Here is a 22,472-nt window from a genome sequence, read left to right as displayed (position 1 = left end):
TACTGAATTCACAAGTACTTTGGAATCAGCAAAATATGTCAACAAAATAAATTACTCTGATGCAGATTGTTTGCATTTCTGCCATAACAGTGTTATCAATATGGTGTGCATGCAACTGTGGGCTTCTGAAATGTAGGGAGATTATCAGCAGTTTCACCTTCCCTCGTTGATAGAAAAGAGAAACTCTTGGTACATGTGCTTATCTTACTACTTCAGAGACATTGGAAAAGAAACCTACTTAATCCTTTTTCAGGATAATTATCTAGTATCTCTGGTTTTGTGGGATTCAAGTTGTGATAATTGACTTAAAAAAGCTATGTATGTGTAGGATGAATTTTTAAAAATTAACATTTTAAGGACATTTTCATTTTGAGGAAATAAATTGGATTTTTGATATCTGCTTAATGACTTAGGATGTGCCATAGGTTTGGTAAATCACGCTTGCTGTCTTTTTAACTAAGACCCAGCTTGTAGCTTTTTTTCTGGGAAAAGATGCTTATCTTGCCATAGAAGCACATTAAAATCAGGGAGGCTATGGGTGCATGTATCTGTCAGCGGGAGATCAGTTTGCATAACCAGGGCCTGATCAGTCAGTGATATGGAGAATGTGTTGTTACTTAGCCGAGCAATGGGGAAGAAAATGGTAACTGCAATGTATGGAGCATGTGCACATACTGCACTTTGAGTGGGAATTTGAAAAAAGCATTTAACAGTTTTTGGTAGAGTTTTGGTTCCATCTGACAACATGTCATCCTGCTAGAAGATCTTAAAAAGGCTAAATTCCTTATTTTCATAGTTTTCATGCTTGCTCGCTTTTTACAAAGCAGTCATGGCCGTGAGTGTGAAGTACACGCATGGTTTTGTACTGAATTCTATTCTGAAATCAACTTCAAAGCTTTTATCTTAAACACAAGGAAGATATGTACATTCACAGGAGCTACTTGATTTTTAGCATCATTGTATATATGAGAAATAAGCCTGTATTTTAACTTTGAAACCCAGATTTCCAAGACTGTAAGCTGGTTCAGCTTCATCTGAAATGAATCAGAATTTTTAATGCATAAATATACATACCTGTATGCATATGTGTGTGTATATGCACACACAGGTGACAGCTATTACATTTTACACTAAAATTAACAACAAGCAAAAATGTAAAATAGTCTCATTGTCTGTTATGAATCGAAACAACTCTTCTCTTTCCTTCTTCATGTTTACATGTGGAAACCCTATCTACCTTTTATCACACTTCTTAATTTTTAAGTTTATCCATTTTATTAAATCAGATTTTTCACTTTCTAATTTTTAACTCCTTTCATACAAATATATTTCTTAACTGGACATTCTCCACTTCTTTTTCATATTTTATTGCTTTATTAATGAGGTTTCAGAGCCTTGGGATTGTGCTTTTAAGCTAGGTAACTAAGTGGTTCTTCACCTCTACTCCACCAACCAATTTTCCATGGCTTATAAATCACCTAATAGTGAAGTTTATAAAAGTGAAAATAAAAAGTATGTGAAGTATTTGGGGGTGGGAGAAGGGGTGTTAAAGATAGGTCTAATATATTTGAAAGATTAATAGCATTATTATTCCTTTGCTAGTTGTCCTATCTGTTGTCAGCCCTCCAGCCTCTGAGAGGTATATGGTAAAAAGTTTTTGTTATAGAGTTTTAGTGAGGTTGCTATTACATCCCCTCAAAAACAATGCATGTATCTGTATCAGTTTTCAAGATGGGAAAAATGAATTATTAAGTGGAGAGAAAACTCTCTCAGAACAGTATGGTATGTTGGTAAGAAAAGGACAGTCCTCAGCTGTACCCAGCAGATGGCATTTTTCCCCCTTATAACAACTAAATATTTTCAAAGCTGTAATCTTTGGCTATTTTCATACTTAAAGCCTTTTCTTCACAAAGTATTAAAAGATTGCACTGTGAGCAAATATTTATCAGTGGATTATAAATTAAATATAATGTGTATATCTGATTATACGATAGAGAAGACTGGAATGAGAAGAATGAAACAGGATAGTGAATTTGATTATTTTATTTTTTCCCTCTCAATGGGAAAATGTGAAAACCATCATTTCACACAGATGTTTATAAAAGCACTTCACTCTTTTAGTGAATGTTAAAGCATCAAATATCAAATACTCCGGATTTTAATATTTTTTCCTTAGGAATACAGAATTCTATTTGAAAGTGGCTATTCAGTTGCAGATCTCTGGATTTGTGGAATAGATTAAGACAGTTTCACAAGTGAACTGGATATCTCCTAATGAAAGCTCTGAACTATTATCTCCCTTTCAAAAGTGGAAATTTCCTGTAGAAGAGAAAATGGTTATGGAAGAGTTATGGTTAACTCTTCTCAACTTAGTGTCAGTAACATTCTGACTTCCTAATTTATAATTAAAATGATCTGAACACAGCTCTGACTCAGGACTTACTGTTGATCATTCTGGTCTCATTCAAGAAGAGAAGCAGAAATTACTCAAATCTCACTGAGTGAGATGTTTGCACTTAATTTCTGCACAATGCTCACTTTAAAAAAAGTCTTCCCACTTTACTTGTGTGTTAAGAAACTGTGTTTCAAAAGGTGAATTCTGTATCACGATAAACTGGAATAATGTTTTGGTTTTAGGAGAGGCAGTGGTGTAGCATGCTAATGCTTTCTTCCAGCTAAAATAGGCCATAAATACAGCTTGTTTTAACAGCAGAAGTATTCAGCCTCAGTTATTTGAATTATGTCACCTAAACAAAATGTTCAAAACTGGTCATTTTTCTCTTTTGCTCAACCATTTAATAAGATATGATTAATAGTTTGTGCATTGTGATAATTTCCCTGTTGTTTTACTTGAGTTTTAAAATAAGAGGAAGCTATTGCACAATTAAATTTTTTTCATGTACCATATGCCAGTTGTTTCTTTGTAATATTCAGATACATGAAATATGAAGGAATTTTCCATGTGTTTTCTGAAGATGACATCCTGCCTTTTTCAGAGATTAGGTTAAGATTTTTTGATGTTTGGCAAATTTTGTGTTTTGATAGAGCCTCTATGAGCCAAAGGCATGCCTATGTCCTAACTGTGGCAAGAGGAGGGGCCATGGTTTTACACTTGTAAAACACTTTCATTTGAGTGAAAGTAAATTGATCCCTCATATATAAAGCATGGTATAACCTGTACCAGTTACTTAAAAACTTGACAAGTTTGCTGGACAAGCCTGAGGAAGAGCTATGAACCCTACTGACTGCAGAAAATAACTAATATTGAAATTATAGGGCACTGTCTGTTGTGTGCTTTCCCCTGTATAGACTGAGGGTCGTTCATTTCCCAGAGGGTTCTGTACAGCATTTGGTCCAAAAGTATTTGTTGCGAAAGCTGAGTTATGAAACTGATAACTCCTCTAAAATGAAAGTTTCATGCAGAAACTCTTGTTTAATGATGTCTTCTTGTTAAGAAGGCATATCTCTATTATTGCTCAACTTGAATTATTCCTTTCATTCACTAAATTTGACTTCATACAAATTTCTTACAAGACAAAGCATAGATGTTTCTGACAGAAGGGCAAAAATTTGGTAATTATTTAAAGCTAATTCCTATGATGTAATAGCTCTAGAATCACATATTGTTCTTTTTTTATAACTTTAAAAAATCAAAAGGGTTTCTGAAGCTCTAAAACAGCAACTCTGTTAATAGAGAAGCTGGTGGCAATTTTGTTTGGTTTCTTTTGACAAAGCCTCATCCTCAAGTTTAATTAATAAAGGGACCCGAAAAGACAGAAATACAGAAGTTAAGGAATGATATTAGCAGTGGGAAAGGTGAGTGGGAGGAAACCTAATTCTAGTGAACTTCATTCTCTACCCTCATTTTAGGTAATCTGTTATTTATTTGTTGGTACCTGTGGTAGCTTTCTACTCAAGTTTGATATGAGTAAACAAAACTAACAATAAAAACACCCCAATCCCCATAACTCTGAGTTTCTGTAGATACCAACCACTGATAGACAAAGGTGAGGTTTATTGAAAATGGAGAAAGGGTAATGTATAGTGAGGCGAATAACCATCATTTCAACTGCAGCACAGACAGACTAACTTGGATTTACAGAACTGCCTGGGGTGTTGGGACAGTTGCAGAAACTATGCTTGTACCATGTGTGCAAGCTTGAGAAAGTTGAGAGATGTAAAATTATTTCTTACACACAAGCTCTCGAATATAAGACTGCACACTCTTTCCTCCCTCAGACTATTTTAGCCTGGGCATCTTCATAACAACTTAATGAACAAGAATTCTCTAGCTTCTCCAAAAACCCTTCTTCTTGCATTCTGATCCTAAGGAAAACAATTTAATTTTTCTTTCTCTTAGTTTTCAAATGTCAAATACAACAATTATGTTCTGTCTTAGCTCTGAGTGATCTATATCTTAATGAAATGCCTGTTTGCTCTCTGATAATAAATTTTCAGGGTGGTGTTGAAAGTAGCTTCAAAAAGGAGTGATAAAGTTTTCTCTGAAGGAACAATTGGAACTTGATTTTGCAGTATTAGGTGTTGTCTGATTGATATTCTTTTACTGCTTCAGGAATATTAACTTAGAGTTAATTATTTTTCTGTGTATTTTAAACCAATCATGGATAAGGCTTTTTCCACTGTAAATGTCAGGTGTGAAAAATTAAAGCAATATCCTGAATTTGAAATCAAATATTTAGACCAAAAAAAAAAAAAAGTAGAATTGCAGGAACTGTCAGTGTAATCCCATTGTCACTAATCTGTGCATGTAAAATGTAGCAGAGGAATGTCCAAAAGAAATTGAATTCTTCCATAAAGAGTTGACCTCAGGGGCTGTACTGGGACAGAGCACAGAAACCAGAGCACAGATCTGTAGTAGCTGAGTAAATGGAATAACTTCAATCACTCCTAAATTGCACTTCTTTTAAGAAACAAGGTGTAAAAGAAGATATGAGACACTCAGCTCTTAGGTTTCTTAGCTGATATTAAACTTGACAGCTGGGGTGTGTTAAAATGTAGGTTTCCCATCATCTATTACAGCAATATGTGCTCTACCAGTCTGCCCTTTTCTCTCTTCTGTGTCTTCTCATTACTGTGTCACTGTTCCCAGATAGATTCAATTTTGTGTTCCTGCTGAAGTTTTATTCATTTTCCTTTACTTCTCTCACCCATATTTGCATGAGTCTTCAGGGTTGGTTTCCCAGTAAGGGTGATTTTTTTTTTTTTGGTATCACTACTCCAAAGTGATTAAAGTCCTGGTTAAAATGCATAGAATTTCCATGAAATAGCTGAAATCTCATTCCTGTATGCCTGTATGCCAATTGATAAGTTTTTCTCTTTGATGGTCTGAAGATGTTGCTGGTATATAGGAAAAGCCAATTGCTTATATTTTGTTACACTTATCATAGATATATTAAAAATAGCCAAATTTCTAGACATCAAAGTCTTTCTTCATACTTGAGATTAACTTGTGTGCTCCATCCTTGTTTTTCCTGACTGTATTGCTTAGCCTAAGAAAACATGCTACTTTTTCTTAGGGACTTTGTCCTACCTTAAATCAAACCTGAATTAAGTTCACAATTTTTATAATGAATAATGTTTTTTTCTGTAATACCAATAGTTACTTGCAGTTAACTATATTACTTTAAAAGACGAGTACCCTACAAAACCACCATGAGGATTTTCTGCTTGGAAAACCAAAATATACTGAACCATGTTGCACTAATTTTTTTTTAAGCAAGCTTTTTTTAGCAAGGGTAAATTATAGTGCAAGAGGACATGCAAAATTGCTTGGACTAAAAAATTATGTCTTGGAGGCATACTGCAAAATGGAAAAATGCACATTTTTTAATTATTAACTTAATAATTTACATTACATAAATCTTCTTAGAAGTGAAAGAAGAGACAAAGCAGGTCATCCTGATACCAGCTAAATCAGTGGTTATCAACCAGGATCTGGAAGTAACCAATTTTTTGCCCTATGGAGTTTGCATTTAATCATAATTGCTCTTTCACTTGTGCCCTACATAATAAAAGTTAATCATTCAGTACAGTAAATGAAAATATGCTCTCTTTCTGTAATAATAATACAGAAATTTTAGTAAAGAATTCAATTATTTTTCTCCCAGTTTATAGAAAAGATACATTTCTGCAAGTTACTTATCACAGACTTCAGCTTATTTGACTTTTTGGAGAGTGTCACAAAATGGAATAATAATTTTAAATAAAGTCTAAAAAGCTGGCATTGCAAAAGAAGAATACTGATAGCATATGAAGAGCTTGCAAAATGGTTGTATTGGACAAAAAAAACCCACTCTAGAAGCAGCTCCTTAAGATGGAGCTTCCAGGTCCTCTTTCTCACAGAGGATGATGGATCTGGCTGTGTGGGACTGCTCAGGGTGAACTCAGATGTGAACGTGTGCCAAGGGCCTGGGAAGGAGGGAGCCTGGCTACAGCCCTGTGTGGGTTTAGTAGCTGCCTCAGGCTTAAGCTGGAGTGGAGACCATGCCTCTGCTCACAGCTGGAACAGCACTCGTGAACTGTGGAGCAGAGGCATCTCAGAAAGGTTTTTTTGTTCCTAATTCTCTATGCCTTCCATTTCTTCGCATTGTTCAAGCTGCCATCATCCCAGTGCATTCCCACTCCCCTCCTGGTTGCTCTGATAAAAGTATGCTTGCCCTGTAAATTTGGGAGTTGGGATAAAGGGTTGGAGAAGGGGGAGAGGTGGAATGTATTGAAGGGACATAGCCATCTTTAAAAGTCTGTAGAAAACACAACCAAGGGACAGCTAAACATTAAAGTGAGAAATAAAGGAAAGACAGCGAAATGGATAAAGGGGTTACTGCAGAAGATGTGGCACTTCTGAAGGGAAGCAGAGCACCCTGATACAGAGCAGTGATTTCTCTTATAGAGAAAGAGCCTTATGGGTCAGGATAGAAATTTTAAATTTTTTTTTTCTTTTGAGCAGAGTAACACACTAGGAACACAGGGAAGCTTTCCTGTAAATGCCTCATAGATTACAGATGCAATAACGAGTATCACAGTGTTGTTAGTTGATATTACAAGATAATAGTCCTTTATTTTGTCACGCCCAGGAAGGCTGCTTTTCTAATACTTCAGAATGTGGAATATTGCTTTTATATCTCTTACTACCTGAAGAATTTCTATAAAAGAAATTTCATTTACAAGTTTGTGTACGACTGTGCTGAGGGATTTAATTTTATAATTGACAGAGGAACTAAATCTTGCACCATCCGTAAAGGTTTCAGTAATGAGCTTAAAGCACTCAGTGGAGTTCATGAAGTCTCTGACAGCCTTCCTACCTTATTTTGGGTGATAGGTTTGTTTGCAGCAGATGGCTGTTCAAGCATTCTGCTGGTGGCACTTGAGTCTGGATAGAGTGGCAGCTGGGTCCATATCCTATATTCCAAACAAACAATCCATTGTTCATTACAGGCTTCACCTTGGGAGTGCAATCTGCATAGTCCCCCATGAACCCATACCTAAATGGTTTGTACTGTAATTTAATCATTTTTTCTGGTTGTGCATGATTAATTAATAAAGTATTTATTTTGAATAAATGATTAAAGTGGTGTGGAGAAACAGGAAGAAAAAGAAATGGAGTGGTCTGGCTGTGTGCATCCGTATGGCTAAGGATGCTGTTCCCATGGGGGATCTTCAGTAAGAAGATGGGAATTTTCATACTGATTATATCTCTGGTCAGTGTAGACAGGTGAATTTTGTATTCTCTGTTTTATTTTAAGGGGAAACTTCTGGTCTTCTAGATGTTTTTATTATGCACATGCACGTCCAGTATCTGTTTCTCTTGCACACCAGAGCAGCATCTATGAGCTCCAGTTTAATTATGTGGTTTGTGTTTAAATATTTATCATATTTGAATTCTCACTCAATTGGGCTAATTCAATGACTCCTTGTTCTTTTGTTACAAGAATTAAGTACAGATCACCTGATGAGTCTTTGGTTTGCCCTGTGTTGTGGAAAGGATACTGTTACCAACTGCTTTCAGGGTACCAAGGAGGTCTTGCTACCACTAGTGTGGCATGCAGGGCACTGGGAAAACCAGAAAACTGTTGGAGCATCTGTGCTGTCAAATGAAGGGCAGAATGGGGGAAATTGTAGCCAGATGAGATCACCCCATCATAACTTCCCTGCCAGTTCTTTGTCATGGTTTTTCAGTAGTAACAACCTGTTAAAATTGCAGAATATTCAAATTTCCAGCTCTGCTCTTATGATTTAGAATAGTTGTGCAGGACAAACTACATCTGGAGGTTGGGGATTTTTAGTGGATTGGTTGGGGTTTTTTGTTTGTATGTTTTGGTTTTTTGAGTGGTTTTTTTTGTTTGATTTTTGTGGGGTTTTTTGGTTGGTTGGGTTTTTGTGGGGTTTTTTTTGGTTGTTGTTTTTGTGTTTGTTTTTTTGTGTGTGGGGGGCGGTTTGGTTTTGGGATTTTTGTTTGTGTGTGTGTTTTGTTTGTTGTTTTTTTCTTTTTTCTATTAGGAAGACCAAGAACAAAGGAATGACAAAACTTCACATGGAAAGGAAATTCATTGAGCTTTGAAGTCAACCCTTTAAATGTTAGGAAATAACAGGGTTCTAGTTGACAGGCTCATTCACATTATGATACATCTCTTAGTTAAATGGTGTAAGTACCTTTCCCCCAGTCATACACAAAAAGCGTGCATCATTGACTTCAGAGGAAAGTTATGTTGAGCTGATGTGAGTGATACTAAATAGAACATCAGCTTCCTTTCAAAGTGATGAACTTTGTAATCTGGCTAAAGTTGTCAGCTATTGCTTCATAACTTGCTTCATCAGCAGACTTTCTCTGTTCCTGACTTTTTCTGATTACTAATAAATATATTAAACAGTCTGTTATATAAATTAAGTAGTCACTTGGCCTTTGCCAAGATGGGAACTGACCATTTATTCTGCCTGTCCAATCTCAAGCTGGATTTAGTCCATAAGAGTAAAAAGTGTCTTCAATATAAAAGTACTTACTGCCTAGTTTTATGGTTTTTCAAAAATAAATTACTGTGGAATAAGACTATAACAGACGCCTTTTGGCAGTCTGAATCGATTATGTCAGTGTGCTGCCTCTCCCATCCCCCACTACTTTTCCAAGAACTCTTTCATTAAAATGATCAAAAGAGAGGCAGATGCAGCCACAGTGTGAATGCAGGGGATGTGCAACCTCCTAAGTAGCACTGCCACGCGTGGCCAAGGTAGGCATGCTGAACAATGCTGTGCTAAAGGGTAGGGCTCTGGGAAGTTTGCAGAAAATACCCTATTTCTGTGTGTAAGATTGACTTGGATTTTTTCAAAATAGCAATTCAGACCTTCCATATTAAGAAATGTCAGAAATCTTGGGTATGTTGCATCAGGATTTGGTGATTTATTTGACATTAATTATCAATATAACTCTATAATAATAGTGCTTTCCTTTTAGTACCTCCCTTTTCTGCAGAGATTTCATTTTGGTGACTAAAAAACCCCATGTTCATGACTAGATGCCCTTTTTTTTCTGGTGGGTACAAACAAATCCACTACCTTTTCTTCAGTCTCCCTATCTTGGTTGTTTCCTGTATTTCCACATGATCAAGTGAATCTACTGATCAATTTTTTTAACCAGTTTTCTACTTTGGCTATGCTTGAGATTTTTTTTCATTATCTCATTTATTTCTTCTGTATCTTATTAGTTGTTAGAATTCTGTTTTTCTTAACTAGCTCTGAACCACTGAAAACGTCTTTGTTTAGACTTTAAAATATCTGTAATGAGACTCTGTATTTTATTGAAGTCTCGTGCTTCACATTATGTTATCAATTCACTTAATTCTGGTAGTTGAATTTGCTGTATTGTGGTGTCTGTTATATTTTAAAAGATGGCCAAGGTGAAAGGACCCTATGGGGTCATAGACTAGAATGTGGATTTATGGTGTTCCAGTGAGGCCACTGCAGAGCTGTGTGAGTGCTCTTGCTTTGTGATACATGGATAAATCTGGGCAGACTTGCATCACAGCCAGTGTCAGGCAGATCTTTCAGCAAATTGGGAATAGTTCCTAACTCCTGTCCTATATTTCAGTGAGATGAAAGGGATGATATTCAGAAAGAAAAATTGATGTTTACGATCAGAAATAGATTCTAATAGTGAAATCTCTTGAACTATGTAATAACCTCCCAAAGGAAAAGGCAAGCAGCCTCATTTTCCACATAATTTATGGCCAGCCTGGCCAAATTGCTCATTATACTACAGGGAGTAATATTCCATTGGTGGAGGAACGGGCATGATTATTTAATAGGTGCTTTTTGTTTCTACTTAGTTTTCCTTTCTAGTTTTTATGGATAGCTTATATGTAAATGTAGTCAAAATACTTCTTTATGTTATTTGCCTGTAAAACAAAGCCAAACATGCTTTGGGCAAACATTAAAATATTATCAGCTCTAGACATAAATGCAGCAAACAAAAAGAAGTGCTGTTTGGAAACATCTAATATTGTGGTTTTATTTATCAAGTGCACAAATGTGCCTTGAAAAAATCTCCCTGTGTCTAGGAAAGTGCTTGTGTACAAACACTCCCACCCCCCCAAAAAAAATCCCCACCATAGCCAAACATTTTTTCAAAAACTGATGCAAATTAAATCCTACTAATTGAAAGTAAACCTTCATATTTGTCAGTTTATTCTTTTTGATGGTCTAGAATTACTTGCAGACCATTACCTCAGATATGAGGTCACTTCAGTTTGCAGATTCAAGCCCTCTAAATGTAATTTTTATTTCATTTGGTATATAAGAGTGGTGACATTGTTTAGTGGAAGTATGTCTTTCAGGGATCAGTTACTGCCAAGATTCCCATTATCAATAGTCAGTGACAGATAGTGATTTACTGTAGGGAGTGAGGTGGTGCAGTGAAGCCTTTCAAGTACCACACATAAGAGCTCGAAGGGCAATTAGCACACAACATTGATGATGTTGCCTGAGTTGCATGTGCTTGAAAGCACCACGCTTATTAATATGACAAATGGCACACACTGTTGTAGTACTGTTGTGGGAGGGCTGAGGGTGTTAAATTCAAATCTGTAGTTTGTGCTACCCACTGCGTTTTTCCCTGGGAATATTGTTTGGAATACACTTTTATGTTAATTGCAATCACCATTAACTTGGATTGGACTATTCTGCAAATTCGGAATTCATGGAGTAAAAGAGGTTTACTGAGATTTCTGGGGGGTTATTTCTTGTAGAGATGAATTTAGCATGATAAAACTCATTATAATCTCTTTTTTTGCACTTTAATGTATTCCTTCCGTACCTTTTCCCCCCTGTATTCTAATCCATGGATTTTTGTATTTTTACTATGTAAGCAGCAGTGCATAATATCTCTTTCAGTTCCCTCATAACTTCAGTGTGTGCTGTAATTTGAGGAAGAATGTCCTAAATCAGATATAGTCTATTTACCTACTCATTACCATGATGATTATACTAGAATAGCTTATATTTGCCGGAAAAAAAAAAAAAGTTTTCTTGCTTGAATGATGAGTAGCAATTTTTGATAGAATATTTTTGTGCATTTACCAAACCAGCCCAAACAGCTTGTTTGGTAAATGCACTGTGGAAAGCAGGAGACAGCTCTTCTGTCTTGCCTGTGAAGCTCCTGTGTTGCCATTGTCCTTGTTCTGCATGCACCGCTTCTGTGGAACTATCAAGTTCTTGACTCTCTATACTTCTAGAAAAAGATGGAATGCTGTTTGCAGACCATATATGCCAATTTAAATTTACAAGCACTGTTATTAGCCTTTTTCAGAACTTGTATTGGATCCTTTTATATATTTTAAAATATTTCATAATACCTAGTGTAGTATTTTCACTATGTTACTCTTGCAATAGTCAGTGAATTACTGTAATGAAATAATTAATGATCTTAAAAAAATTAAATATAGGAAGTTAATTCTTTTGACCCTAACATCATTTTTCGTAATGCTCTGTTTATGCTTTTCTGATTTTCTTCTTGTTTTTATATTAACAGAAAATACATATTAGAGTTTTAAACCAATCGGAAATGATTATCATAAGCAAGAAGCAAAATATAATTGGAATGTCACTGTTGTAGAATTCAAGTGATTTTTGAAAAAATTGCTTAGGAAGCTGCTTCTTTTTCTATGGTTATGATATTGCAGCACAGTGCAGTTATCCCTCCCAGTTTAAATGAACACAGGATAAAGGCAGAATATTTATTATGTTTGTAAAAGGACATCGGCTTCATCACATGATTATTGTGTCCTTTCTGCTGTATTTTGTGCTCGGGTCATCATGTGCAATTATGACATAGTGGAATAACTTCTTTGCACAATTGAATAGAAAATTTATAGCATTATGTAAGAAATTTACCTTTATCCTCAAAGCTACCCATGAAGAACATTCAAGCAGTGTTTGAAAATACAGTTACTTAACTTACAAAGGTGTTACTTCTGTTTTCAGGACTGTTCATATTGTTCATGACTTCTAACAGTCATTTCTGCCCAAAATGTGCAAAAAGACCCAGGGTGATTTTCAGAGACAGTTAAAAGCACATACAGAGCATATTGGTATCATTTTTGTATATGCCTATCACACAAAAGATAAATTCTAAAATTAAACATAAAAACGTTTAAAACTAATATTAATCTCCATTATATAGCTATTTTAAATATGGGAGTTTAGACTGTAAGTGTGGTCACAGAGATTTTCCTAAAATTTTATTTTGACTCTCCAATTTATATTCAAAACAGAGTGTTTTGGCCTTTATCAACCACAGATGTGACACTGATATGTTCTTAGCAATAAAGATGCAGATGTGCAGATGGGTCAATAACCCCACTGAGTGTCACGATGTTTTTTTCTTTTCATTTTGCTTCACAACTATTCCAGTCTTGGCACACATCTCAGGATTGAAATCTTTTTACTACCAATCTCTGTGGAGAGTGCAAGTCTGCCCACAGCATATGAAGGATGAAGTTGTTACATCAGTTCCCAGTGCCAGTGTAGCTGCTTTTTGCTGCTTCTGACCGTAAAGTGGAAGTAATCCATGTATTTTAATCCCTTTAGCTCATCATCTCATCAGTGGAATTCCTCTTTAATCATTTTCTGATAGAGCAAGATCCCTCCAGGCAGACACCAAGGATATTTCAGGTATCAACCCACTGTTCATATAAACCAGAAAAAAAACCTGTCTGATCCAGAGAGAGTTCTTTCAGATAAGAGAACAGACCACAACAGAGGCTGCCTCTCATCCTTTGCAGAAAGCAGTCAATTCCATCCATGTTATCATTGCAAGTGGAGACAGACACGCACAGTATCAAGATGAGTTTTGGAAGTTTCTGCAGTTTTGCATGCCATCAAAATCTTGTGATTCTTGAATACAACTGTGAACTTTTATTACATCCAACAAAGCTCTGATGGTAGCAGGCTATAGCACTTACAAAGCTCCTAAAAACAAAACACATGCGTATCTAGAATGAAACTCATCCATTGTCACGTGTTCCGGTGGTTGCAGGAACTGATGAAACAGGCAACCATCAAGAATAAACCAGAAATAAAGTATCAAACTCCTTGACTTATGTGGAGCAATGAACTACTCTTCAAGCATAATGTTTGTTGAGTTAAATTTTAGAATTGCCAAATAAAATACTGCAAGACGTTATTTGATAAATTGTCATCAGTTCTGGGATTTTGTGAGTGCTTTTTGTTGAAATGCAAGGAAGAAGTTGAATGTTCTGTTTCTATTGAGTAACTGAGGCATTGCTGTGAGCAGCTCTGTGCCCACCACTGCCTGTTCAGGGCAGCTTTCTTCCTGAGGAACCAGACACCCCAAGCCATGTGCTTGTTCATTGGTCATCATTTTCCTTCTACACATTCCACCTTTCCAGTGCCAATTACCTCTTTTCAGCCCTTCTACTGTCCACACTGTGTTTTTCTCTCCATACTCCCTGCTTTTCAAGCCTATCTGACTTCTGTGCTGTTGGCTAGAGCTGCAAGTCTGTCTGTGTCCCTGCACAATGTGCCACCAGTCTTGCACCCACCAGAGCAAGCACAGGAGCTGCTGCCTCGCACAGGAGCAAATTACCGCGTTCACTCATCTGCAGTAACTTGCTCCTGTGAGAGGTAGCGGCTCCTGGCTCCTCCCTCTCCTTCCTGCACCTTTATTTCTCTGCATGCTCCTTTCTGGAAGCCTCCTTCCATAATCTGCACAGAGCACTAGGTAGCCTAGAGGGAAACTCACAGCTGCTTTGTGTATGAACCACTCAGAAGTTCATGCGTTCAGCTCTCATTTGGGTGGCCCTGTTTGGTAACCTGAGTGGATTTTCAAGGCAGCTTTCCAATCTGAATGGGTGGGCATTTGGGGTACAGATCAAGCTGTAACCATGTCCTCAAGGCACACCTCCCAACAAGATATGAAGGAACTCGTAGGCATCTGCTTTTCTGCCTTCACAAAATACTACTTGATGGCTGGAGCATTGGTGGCTTGGTGAGCAGTGCCTGAATTTTGTTATTGCCCTCCCCCTTTAAGTACTGGAAGGGTTGTTCACCTTCATCTTAATGTGTATTAGTGAGTTAGCAGGAGTAGTCTGTGGGTGGAGAAGAGGAAATAATCAGGCTTCTTTGAAACATGCTGCTCTCATAAAGTCCATAGCCAAGGGTCACTCTGCTTCCTGTGGCCAAAGGCAGTAGGAAGGAGGCAGTGGTACTGGGAATGTCCCACCTTGTCCCAACAAGGTCAGCTATGCTCAGGGAGGATGAACTCTGTGGTAAATCAGTTTCTGCTGCTCCCATTCTCTAATCCTTTGGTTTTCTCTAGCCCAGAGCTCTACCCCAGTGCTTTCCAACCTGCAGGGCTGCTTTTTCACTCCTTTATACCTTTCTCATCCCTTTTATTCTACATCCCCTGCCATCCCACAGTACCTTACTCCAAGTTTCCTCTAACCCAAGTTCTTAGTCCTGTCCTGTGTTTATTTGCATTAACCACCATTATGTCACTGTTGCCACCACACTTTTTTGGATTACCTGGTTGAGGAGTAGTGCCTGGCTCCTGCAGCTTGGGTTTTGAAGACATTGTGTACATTTATATCCCAGAAAAGACCAAATCTAGGGATATTTCGTGATAACTATCTAGCAGCATTTTCTTGGTACTGGAAGGACCTTGATATTATATTGTCAAAACTCTGAAATGGTTTGTTGTGACACCTTTGGGGTTTTTATGTAGTTTGCATTGAAATATAACTCTGCAGCCCTAACAGGCGTGTTGGGCTAGAGATCTGCTCACCTGGGTGAATAGGAGAGGAAAGTGTGGAGGGTTGTATTACATATGGCACATGTTAAGGAACTTAAGGCACATATTAAAGAACTGTAAGCGCATCGTAAAGAACTACTGTTTCTTTGAGTCATGTTTCTTTCTTTCAATGTCCAGAAAAGAAAAGGGAGTTATATGGATAATGTATTGAATGGAAGAGAGTACAAATAAGATACATGACAGTCTGTAAGCTAAGCAACTTTGTATATTGCTACATATTGTTAAATAAAAATGAATATGTGTTGAAGCACCAGTAAGCATTTGTATTTTTGATGATTGTTTCTCATAATTTTAAGGCAATTTTTTGAAGTGAAATTCAAAGGTAATAATTGTGCTGTGAAACTGTCATCACTGTTTCATAGCCTGGTATTGATTTTGGCCAATTACAAGTGATGTCCAACTTTTATCAGGGTTGAGTAGTGCTGATTGTGTTTTAAGAGCAGAACTGTGCAATTGTTAATCTAAGTAAGAAATAGAAGACTGACATTTAAAAGTTATCATTGGCATGTAAGTGCTTATAACCAAGCCTGCTTACCATCAGGAATTCTTTAAAGGCAAAGGGTAATTAGTTGAGAGTATTAGGGGAGAATATCTGTATCAATTTAGACACATCGACGTTTATAATATAAAGTTAATTTTAGGTACTTAGAAGTATAGCCTAGTATTGTGGTAAAGAACTCCAAACCCAGCTATGTATAGTTTGAACTTTCTGACTGGTGGGAGGTACATCTAAGAGGTCAGTTGTGCTGAGTTTTTATGGGTGAGATGGAGTTTGGCACATACTCCTCTGTCTGAACCCTCTCCTCAATGGCAGGTGGCTTTTTGGCACTGCCACTGGTGGCTGCTGAGGAGATGGTAACACTCTTGCAGTAGCTTGGCTTATTCAGAACCTCAGTGGTGACTCTCGTCGCAGCCTGCTTTCCTCTCCAGGCTCTTCTGTGTGATCTCAGCCTCTGAAATACATAAGAGATTATGCTCATAAGAAAGATCCAGAGTGAAAGAGCTTAGACTAGTGATGAGATTGGGTATTTTTTTAATTATTCAGACCATTTAGGGGCATAAACTCTAGATATTTCAGAAGATTACATTATGATTATATGGAGGTGCTGATTTCAACCTTCTTGAGTTCTTAAATGGAAACTGACTACTTGTTGGTGATAGAATTTTGAACTACAGAACTGATAGGAATGTGTAAACTGGAGAAATATAGAATGCAGCCTCTTATTTAAGGAAGGGAAAGCTACAAATATTTCCATTCCCTAAAAATTTTCCTAACATTGCATTAACATTGCTTTTTGAAGTGCCATGAGAGTACAAATAAAAAGTTTTAAGTAAAATACTTTTTAGCAGAGGCAGTGAAATATGAATGAGTAGTAATGTACTCAGCTTGTACTGCGACAATATCAATCTTAATAAGGAAGCCAAGTCTTGAAGTTCACTTGGACTGTATATCAGTGATAGCAACTTAAAACTGTGTAGACAACTGGGCAGTCTCCTGGAAAGACCAGTCTAAAGGTTCCCTGAATGTTTGTTACTTCTAACTAAAGCAATCCTAAAGACTTCAATTTCTAATGGTCCTACATTTTTATCTGGTAAAAGAAAATGTGAAGAATAACCACATGGTGATTATCGTATTGAATGTCTTCTCTTTTTTAAAGTCCCTTACTGGAAATACAGCTAGTGGATTATTTTGTTTTTCTTTTCTGTCTTATAATAATTATGTGCAGTTCTTTGTAAGAATACTTTATTGCTGTAAGGTGCCTCTCTCTGAAATAGGATGACCTACCTTGATTTCTTTTTGTAGCCTTTTTAAACCTTCTTTGCTAATTTCTTCCCATATGTTTTGTTCCACTGAGAAAACCATTAAATATTTTCTGATTTTGCTTTATAGCTCTTGGTGAAAATTAGATCAATATGCTGGATTTTCCAGTTCCAGACACCTGAGTTCTAAATAAATTTTACTTACTGTGACTGAAAATGAGCTCAATATGCTTATCCTGACTGACATATACTGCTGAACCATTGCATAACAGTACAAGTCTTCCTGATGGAGACTGATGGCACACTGATAGGGAAAGGGAGGAACCCACTTGCCTGTCTGTACTGTGGCTGATGTGGTCTGATCCTTACTGGTCTTTTTTTTCTTAGGGAGTTTCTGTCAGTGCACTGGATTTTTTTATAGACCATATCTAATTACAGAAAGGTTTTTGAAGAGTGATAGTTCAACACCTCTTCTTACTTAACTGTTTTACTTAACTGTTATGTGTGTGAGTGCTTTGACCTTGTAATTTTGCTGAGTTCCACCAATTCCCACTGTTGGTGAGCCAGTTTAAAGTCATGTAAGATCATATTGTCAGAACTGGGAAGAATCAAGATCATACTAAGGTATGTACATTCTGTGGGCTCAAAATTATTTACTGCCATTTGAGTTTCAGTTTTCTTTTGTTTATGAAAACAGGCCTGGCAATAATGAGAAATGAGTTGAAAATGACAGGTGGCTTAGTTATTAAAAAAATCTTAATATGAATTATAAGTGTGTATATATATATCTATGTATGCTTAATAGTGTGAGAAGGAGACACCTCAGTGTCATTGCTTAAGATGAGTGATGCCTACATTTGTACTTATTTCTGGCTGTTTAATTTAATTCATATGTGAGGCCTTATTGCTAAATGGAATGGGATGTAAAATTGAAAGAAAATAGAAAATAGAAAATACTTAATGAAAACTTGGAGCTGCTGAAGAGTATGATGTGTTTTCAATGTCTCTTTTAATTAAAACAGAAACTTTCCAGGATTTGTGATCAAAAAAGTTCTCATTATTATGAAGAACCTGTATTTCAGTGCAATGCTTATGAGGCTCTAAACTGGAGGGAATGATTGCTGGGCCTTTGCTTAGCAAGAGGAACATTGTAATTATCCCGTCAGAACAGAACACTGCTCTCCTGCCCTTTTTGCTGGCCAGTGATGTTCTTGTCAGCCTGTTTGTAACAGCAGTGCCCTAATGCTCCTCTGGAATTTGGAGTTTGTGTACTGATAGCATTGACTTTCACAGTATCTGCAGAAATCAAACTCTTTCCCGGAAGTATGAACAGGCATTTGAGACAAATTACCCCCTGTCCCTCTGGATCTTGGTGGTGTACTCAACAACTTTATTAAGACTTAGAGAGAACAGCAAGCACAAGCTGTATCTGGGGCTCTTTTTTATTTAACAAACCTTTAGGCAATATTACAGAGGTTCACTGTTATTTCTCTGCTTGTAGTGATGTCATTTGTGTGCATACTTTTATGTGCCCTAATCTAACTCCTGGGCTTGCTGCTCTGAATGTGTTTGTTTACGATTCTTTTGTCTTGCTGTCTCTTTGTCTCTAATGGTCTCTAATAAATAGAAAAGGCACATACCTGCCATTCTTCCATGGTACTGAATGGCATCCAAAACAAAGAAGCCTATGAAATGATTTTGTTGAAGACCTGCGTGTAACATAGACACAAATTACTGGTGTGACCCATTTTTAATGCACATCTTTCCCTTTTTTAGTAGTTCAAACAGAATTGTGTAATCAGATTTGCAAGGGTAGCTCTTGCTATCATGGTGAAGATTGTTGCCGTGCTTGGGTTTGGTAACAATTACTGCGAATGCAGAAAAAACTTATGGATGTGAAGTGATGTCTTCTTTTCATTTTTTAGGCTACTCACCCAGAATGTTGGTCTCCTTTATGTTGGAAACTTTGACAGACCTTTTGCACAAATTAAGGTATGATTATTAAGCTTGGGGGGGTGGGGTGCTACTTGAATTATTTCACTTCTGTATGATTTAGAGAACTTCAGGACTTCAAGTTATCAATATAGCTTCAGGAAAAACAGTGGAAAATAATGCTGCTTTGTTATGTTTACCATATTCTGGGTATGTTTTTGGTTTAATCTGTGCTCTTAGCTTGTCAAAGAAGTTCATTTTTCCAATAATCTTTTGATTAATTTTGACTCTGGTTTAATTACCGGAAGGTTTTCTTGTCTGAGATATTTCAAAGCAAAGCAACTTTTGAAACCTTGTAGTTCTTTAAATGATCCTTGACAGGGAAGATACTGCAGTAAAAAGCGCAGATTGTTTTCTCAGTATTATTAGATTTATTATGAAAGGCTCATAAAATTGCTGGAAAATAATTTGTCTTTTATATGACTTATTGTTTCTTTTTCTTCAGTGGAACTATAATAGCTTCATGTTTCTAATTGCCAGTTGCTAATTAGTTGTTGCCATGTCACTTGCAAACAAAAATGTTTTACAAGAATATATGGACTGATTCTGATGAGTGTCATTGATATTTTCATTAGAACAAAGAGAGGGAGACATTAGCATATCAGCCATTACACTGTAATGTGGAAATGTGGTATCTGTTTTAGAATGCTGAAGTGTTCCCATGTCCTAGATGATACCTGTAATTATTACATATTCCAGACTCTTGGCTGCATTGTTCCCTCCATCATGTGCATATGCTTGTGCTTCAGAATTTTAAAAACCTTGTTTTTGTTTTACATCAAAATGAAACTTAATTTCTAAAATTCAGATGTGTTCCTTTGCCATCCCTAATTATGCTACTAAACAGTATTCCCAACTGTATCTAGCAAATACTTTTTATAACTTAAACCTTAGTACTGTATTAAAATTATTTTAAAATAAGAAGTGCATGCATATTATCTTCCTATTTCCCCTCTCTTTCATTTCCTCAGTTCCTACTTGTGTATTATTCAGTTTGGCTAATAACCAAACAATTAAAATGTTATTTGCATGAAACAGCTTGCTTGAAGTTTCTTAAAAAATAACCTTGTATACTTTTGTTGATACCTCTTCAGACTAGTGCTTCTTTAATAGCTTTATAAAAGTTAACTGTTCTCCCATTCTAGATGAGGCTCCATTTCTGCCTGCTCCATCCACTTATAATAAGTACCAAAAAGGGAGATTTTCCTCATGACTGGGAAGACTTTAAGTCCACTAGGTGGAAGTGAGAGAGCAGAGGTGAATACCCCAGTTGTTTTCTGCTGCTTGCAGTCAGCAGTGGTACCCTTCCTAACACTTTGTGCCAGGTAGAGACCCTTCTGCTCACAGGACAGCTGCAGAGCTGCTGTACAGGATGCAGCTGCAGGACTGAGTGGAGGCCGCTTGCAAATGCCTAGGGAAAGAGGGCACTAACAAGATCAATACAAAGCCTGCAGACAGCTTCCTACTATTTGCATGCAGGGTCTTCTCTGCTGGAAGTGGTATCTGTATCCTGTTGCTTAATAGACTCAGTTTGACTTCCCTCCCTCAGTGTGCTTGAGGGATTTTCCACTAAATTTTCTACATACAAAGCCATACTATCATTGTGAGTTAAGGTATTATTTTATATCTTTTAAATCTATTGCCAAATTACTCTTTTTGGTTCAACCTAGCCCTTATGTCAAGAGAAGTGATGAGCAGTCATTCTCCATTCCTGATTTTTATCTTCACCTCCACATTACCCCATCTTGCATCCTCCAGACCACAGAAACTTAATCTATTTAATTGCTCCTGAAATCCATCCTGTATCGCCAAGCAATTTTTTGTTTTATGTATCCTTCTGTATTTCTAGTTTTGCTTTTTTTAGAGTAGGGGATGGCATAGTATTGAAGACATGGGCACAATAGTGTTTTCTGTTGTGTCTGCAGTTCTTTATATATGGTACCATGCTTGGTAAATACATGACATACAGTTAATTTGAGGAAGTTAATACTAGACTTTCTGGTAATATATCACTGGTATAGTCTCATTTGCCACAGAATAGGATAAGTGGATAATCAAAATAAATTTCAGTTGCTGCCTTTGAAAAACAAAGCCTATTTTCCACTTAATTACTGAAGATTACATTGATAAGTTTGAATAACCTAATTCCACAAGATGTACTCTATAAAATATAACTTTTTTGGGGGGCTATAGGGATAGATAAAGGTGTTTGTTTGCACACTGTTGCTTTGCTTTGCTTTGGTTCTGGTCCTAAATCCTGCAGTGGTGAGCTGATTGGCTTGTTATTACCTTAAGCTGGGAAATGGCATGTAGTTAACAAAGACAAAAAGCTTTTGAAATTGAAGCTGCTTTCTGATTGCTTGGGATTCTAGAGAGATTTTTGCTGCATGGCAGCAGGAGGAAGTGGTCTAGAGTGATGGGGTCACAGCTTTACAGAGATCTTCAACACCAAAAAAAGAAAAATACAGTAATAATTCACATTGAGAGTTGGTGGTGCAAAAAGAAGTTTATGTACTCTGGAGATGTACAGTGATGTAATTGTTTTTTGGGTATTTGAGTTTTTAATTGCTAGGATTAAATGCTTGAGATGGTGTTTCGTGTTTGGACTTAGATGTTTATTTTTATTTATATTATAGTTTTATGAGTTTTACATACTTCTAGTTAACAGAGTAAAAAATGGTTTCTATTTCTTTTTCTGTAAGGTTTTTAAGAACAAACTGTCTAATTAAAAAATGATACTTAAATTATTTTTACTTTTAACCTAATAATAATTAACTACCTGTGGTCCGCAATGCAGACTTTTCTATCTAATTACAAAATACCACCTAAATCCATGAAGAAGAAGGTGAAGAAGGACAAACTTATGCTAAAACTTCTATTTTGCTTTGTATATGTTATTATATTCTAAAACTTTAAACTCTAGGTTTTCTACTATGTGATATTACACACTTCTATTTAAATTATACACCCATAATTTTAGTGCTATCACTCAATTTTGGAAGCCTTTTCTATGGCTTCAGGTCAAATGCAGTGGTTTTTTGAGGGTTAGCATAGAAAGCCTGTTAGCACAGGCTGTCAGCACAGAGAGCCTAAAATTCTCAGTACCTAGAGTTCCAACACTATGGTCTTTCGTAACTGTTGACACAGGTTTCTTCTATTCTTCCTCAGCACTTCTTCAGGCATTTAATATGATTTTGCTAATGATCCCATCAGTTAAAAGACCAGTGAACTACATACAGTCCTTGAATATATATAAGGCAGAGTCATTATAACCTTTTGGTTCAAATATGCTTTTACACACTGTGTGATAGATTAGTCTCTCTTGTTATATAAATTACCTGCTCATGTTCATTTGCAAATATCCCAAGTATTATGTATTCTA

At 36.6% G+C, this 22,472-nt stretch overlaps 1 protein-coding gene across 1 annotated transcript in view; it reads left to right on the top strand.

The window, feature by feature from the left end:
* RNGTT (RNA guanylyltransferase and 5'-phosphatase) overlaps positions 1-22,472 on the top strand; it is a 172,766-nt gene that overhangs the window by 118,922 nt on the left and 31,372 nt on the right. The window contains exon 14 of the mRNA XM_063389629.1: positions 19,024-19,090. Coding sequence (XP_063245699.1) covers positions 19,024-19,090 — 67 coding nt within the window. The remainder of the gene's footprint in view (positions 1-19,023; positions 19,091-22,472) is intronic.

Source organism: Prinia subflava, chromosome 2 (assembly GCF_021018805.1).
Source record: "Prinia subflava isolate CZ2003 ecotype Zambia chromosome 2, Cam_Psub_1.2, whole genome shotgun sequence".
NCBI classification, from domain to species: Eukaryota; Metazoa; Chordata; class Aves; order Passeriformes; family Cisticolidae; genus Prinia; species Prinia subflava.
This window is presented reverse-complemented; position numbering and strand designations above follow the sequence as displayed.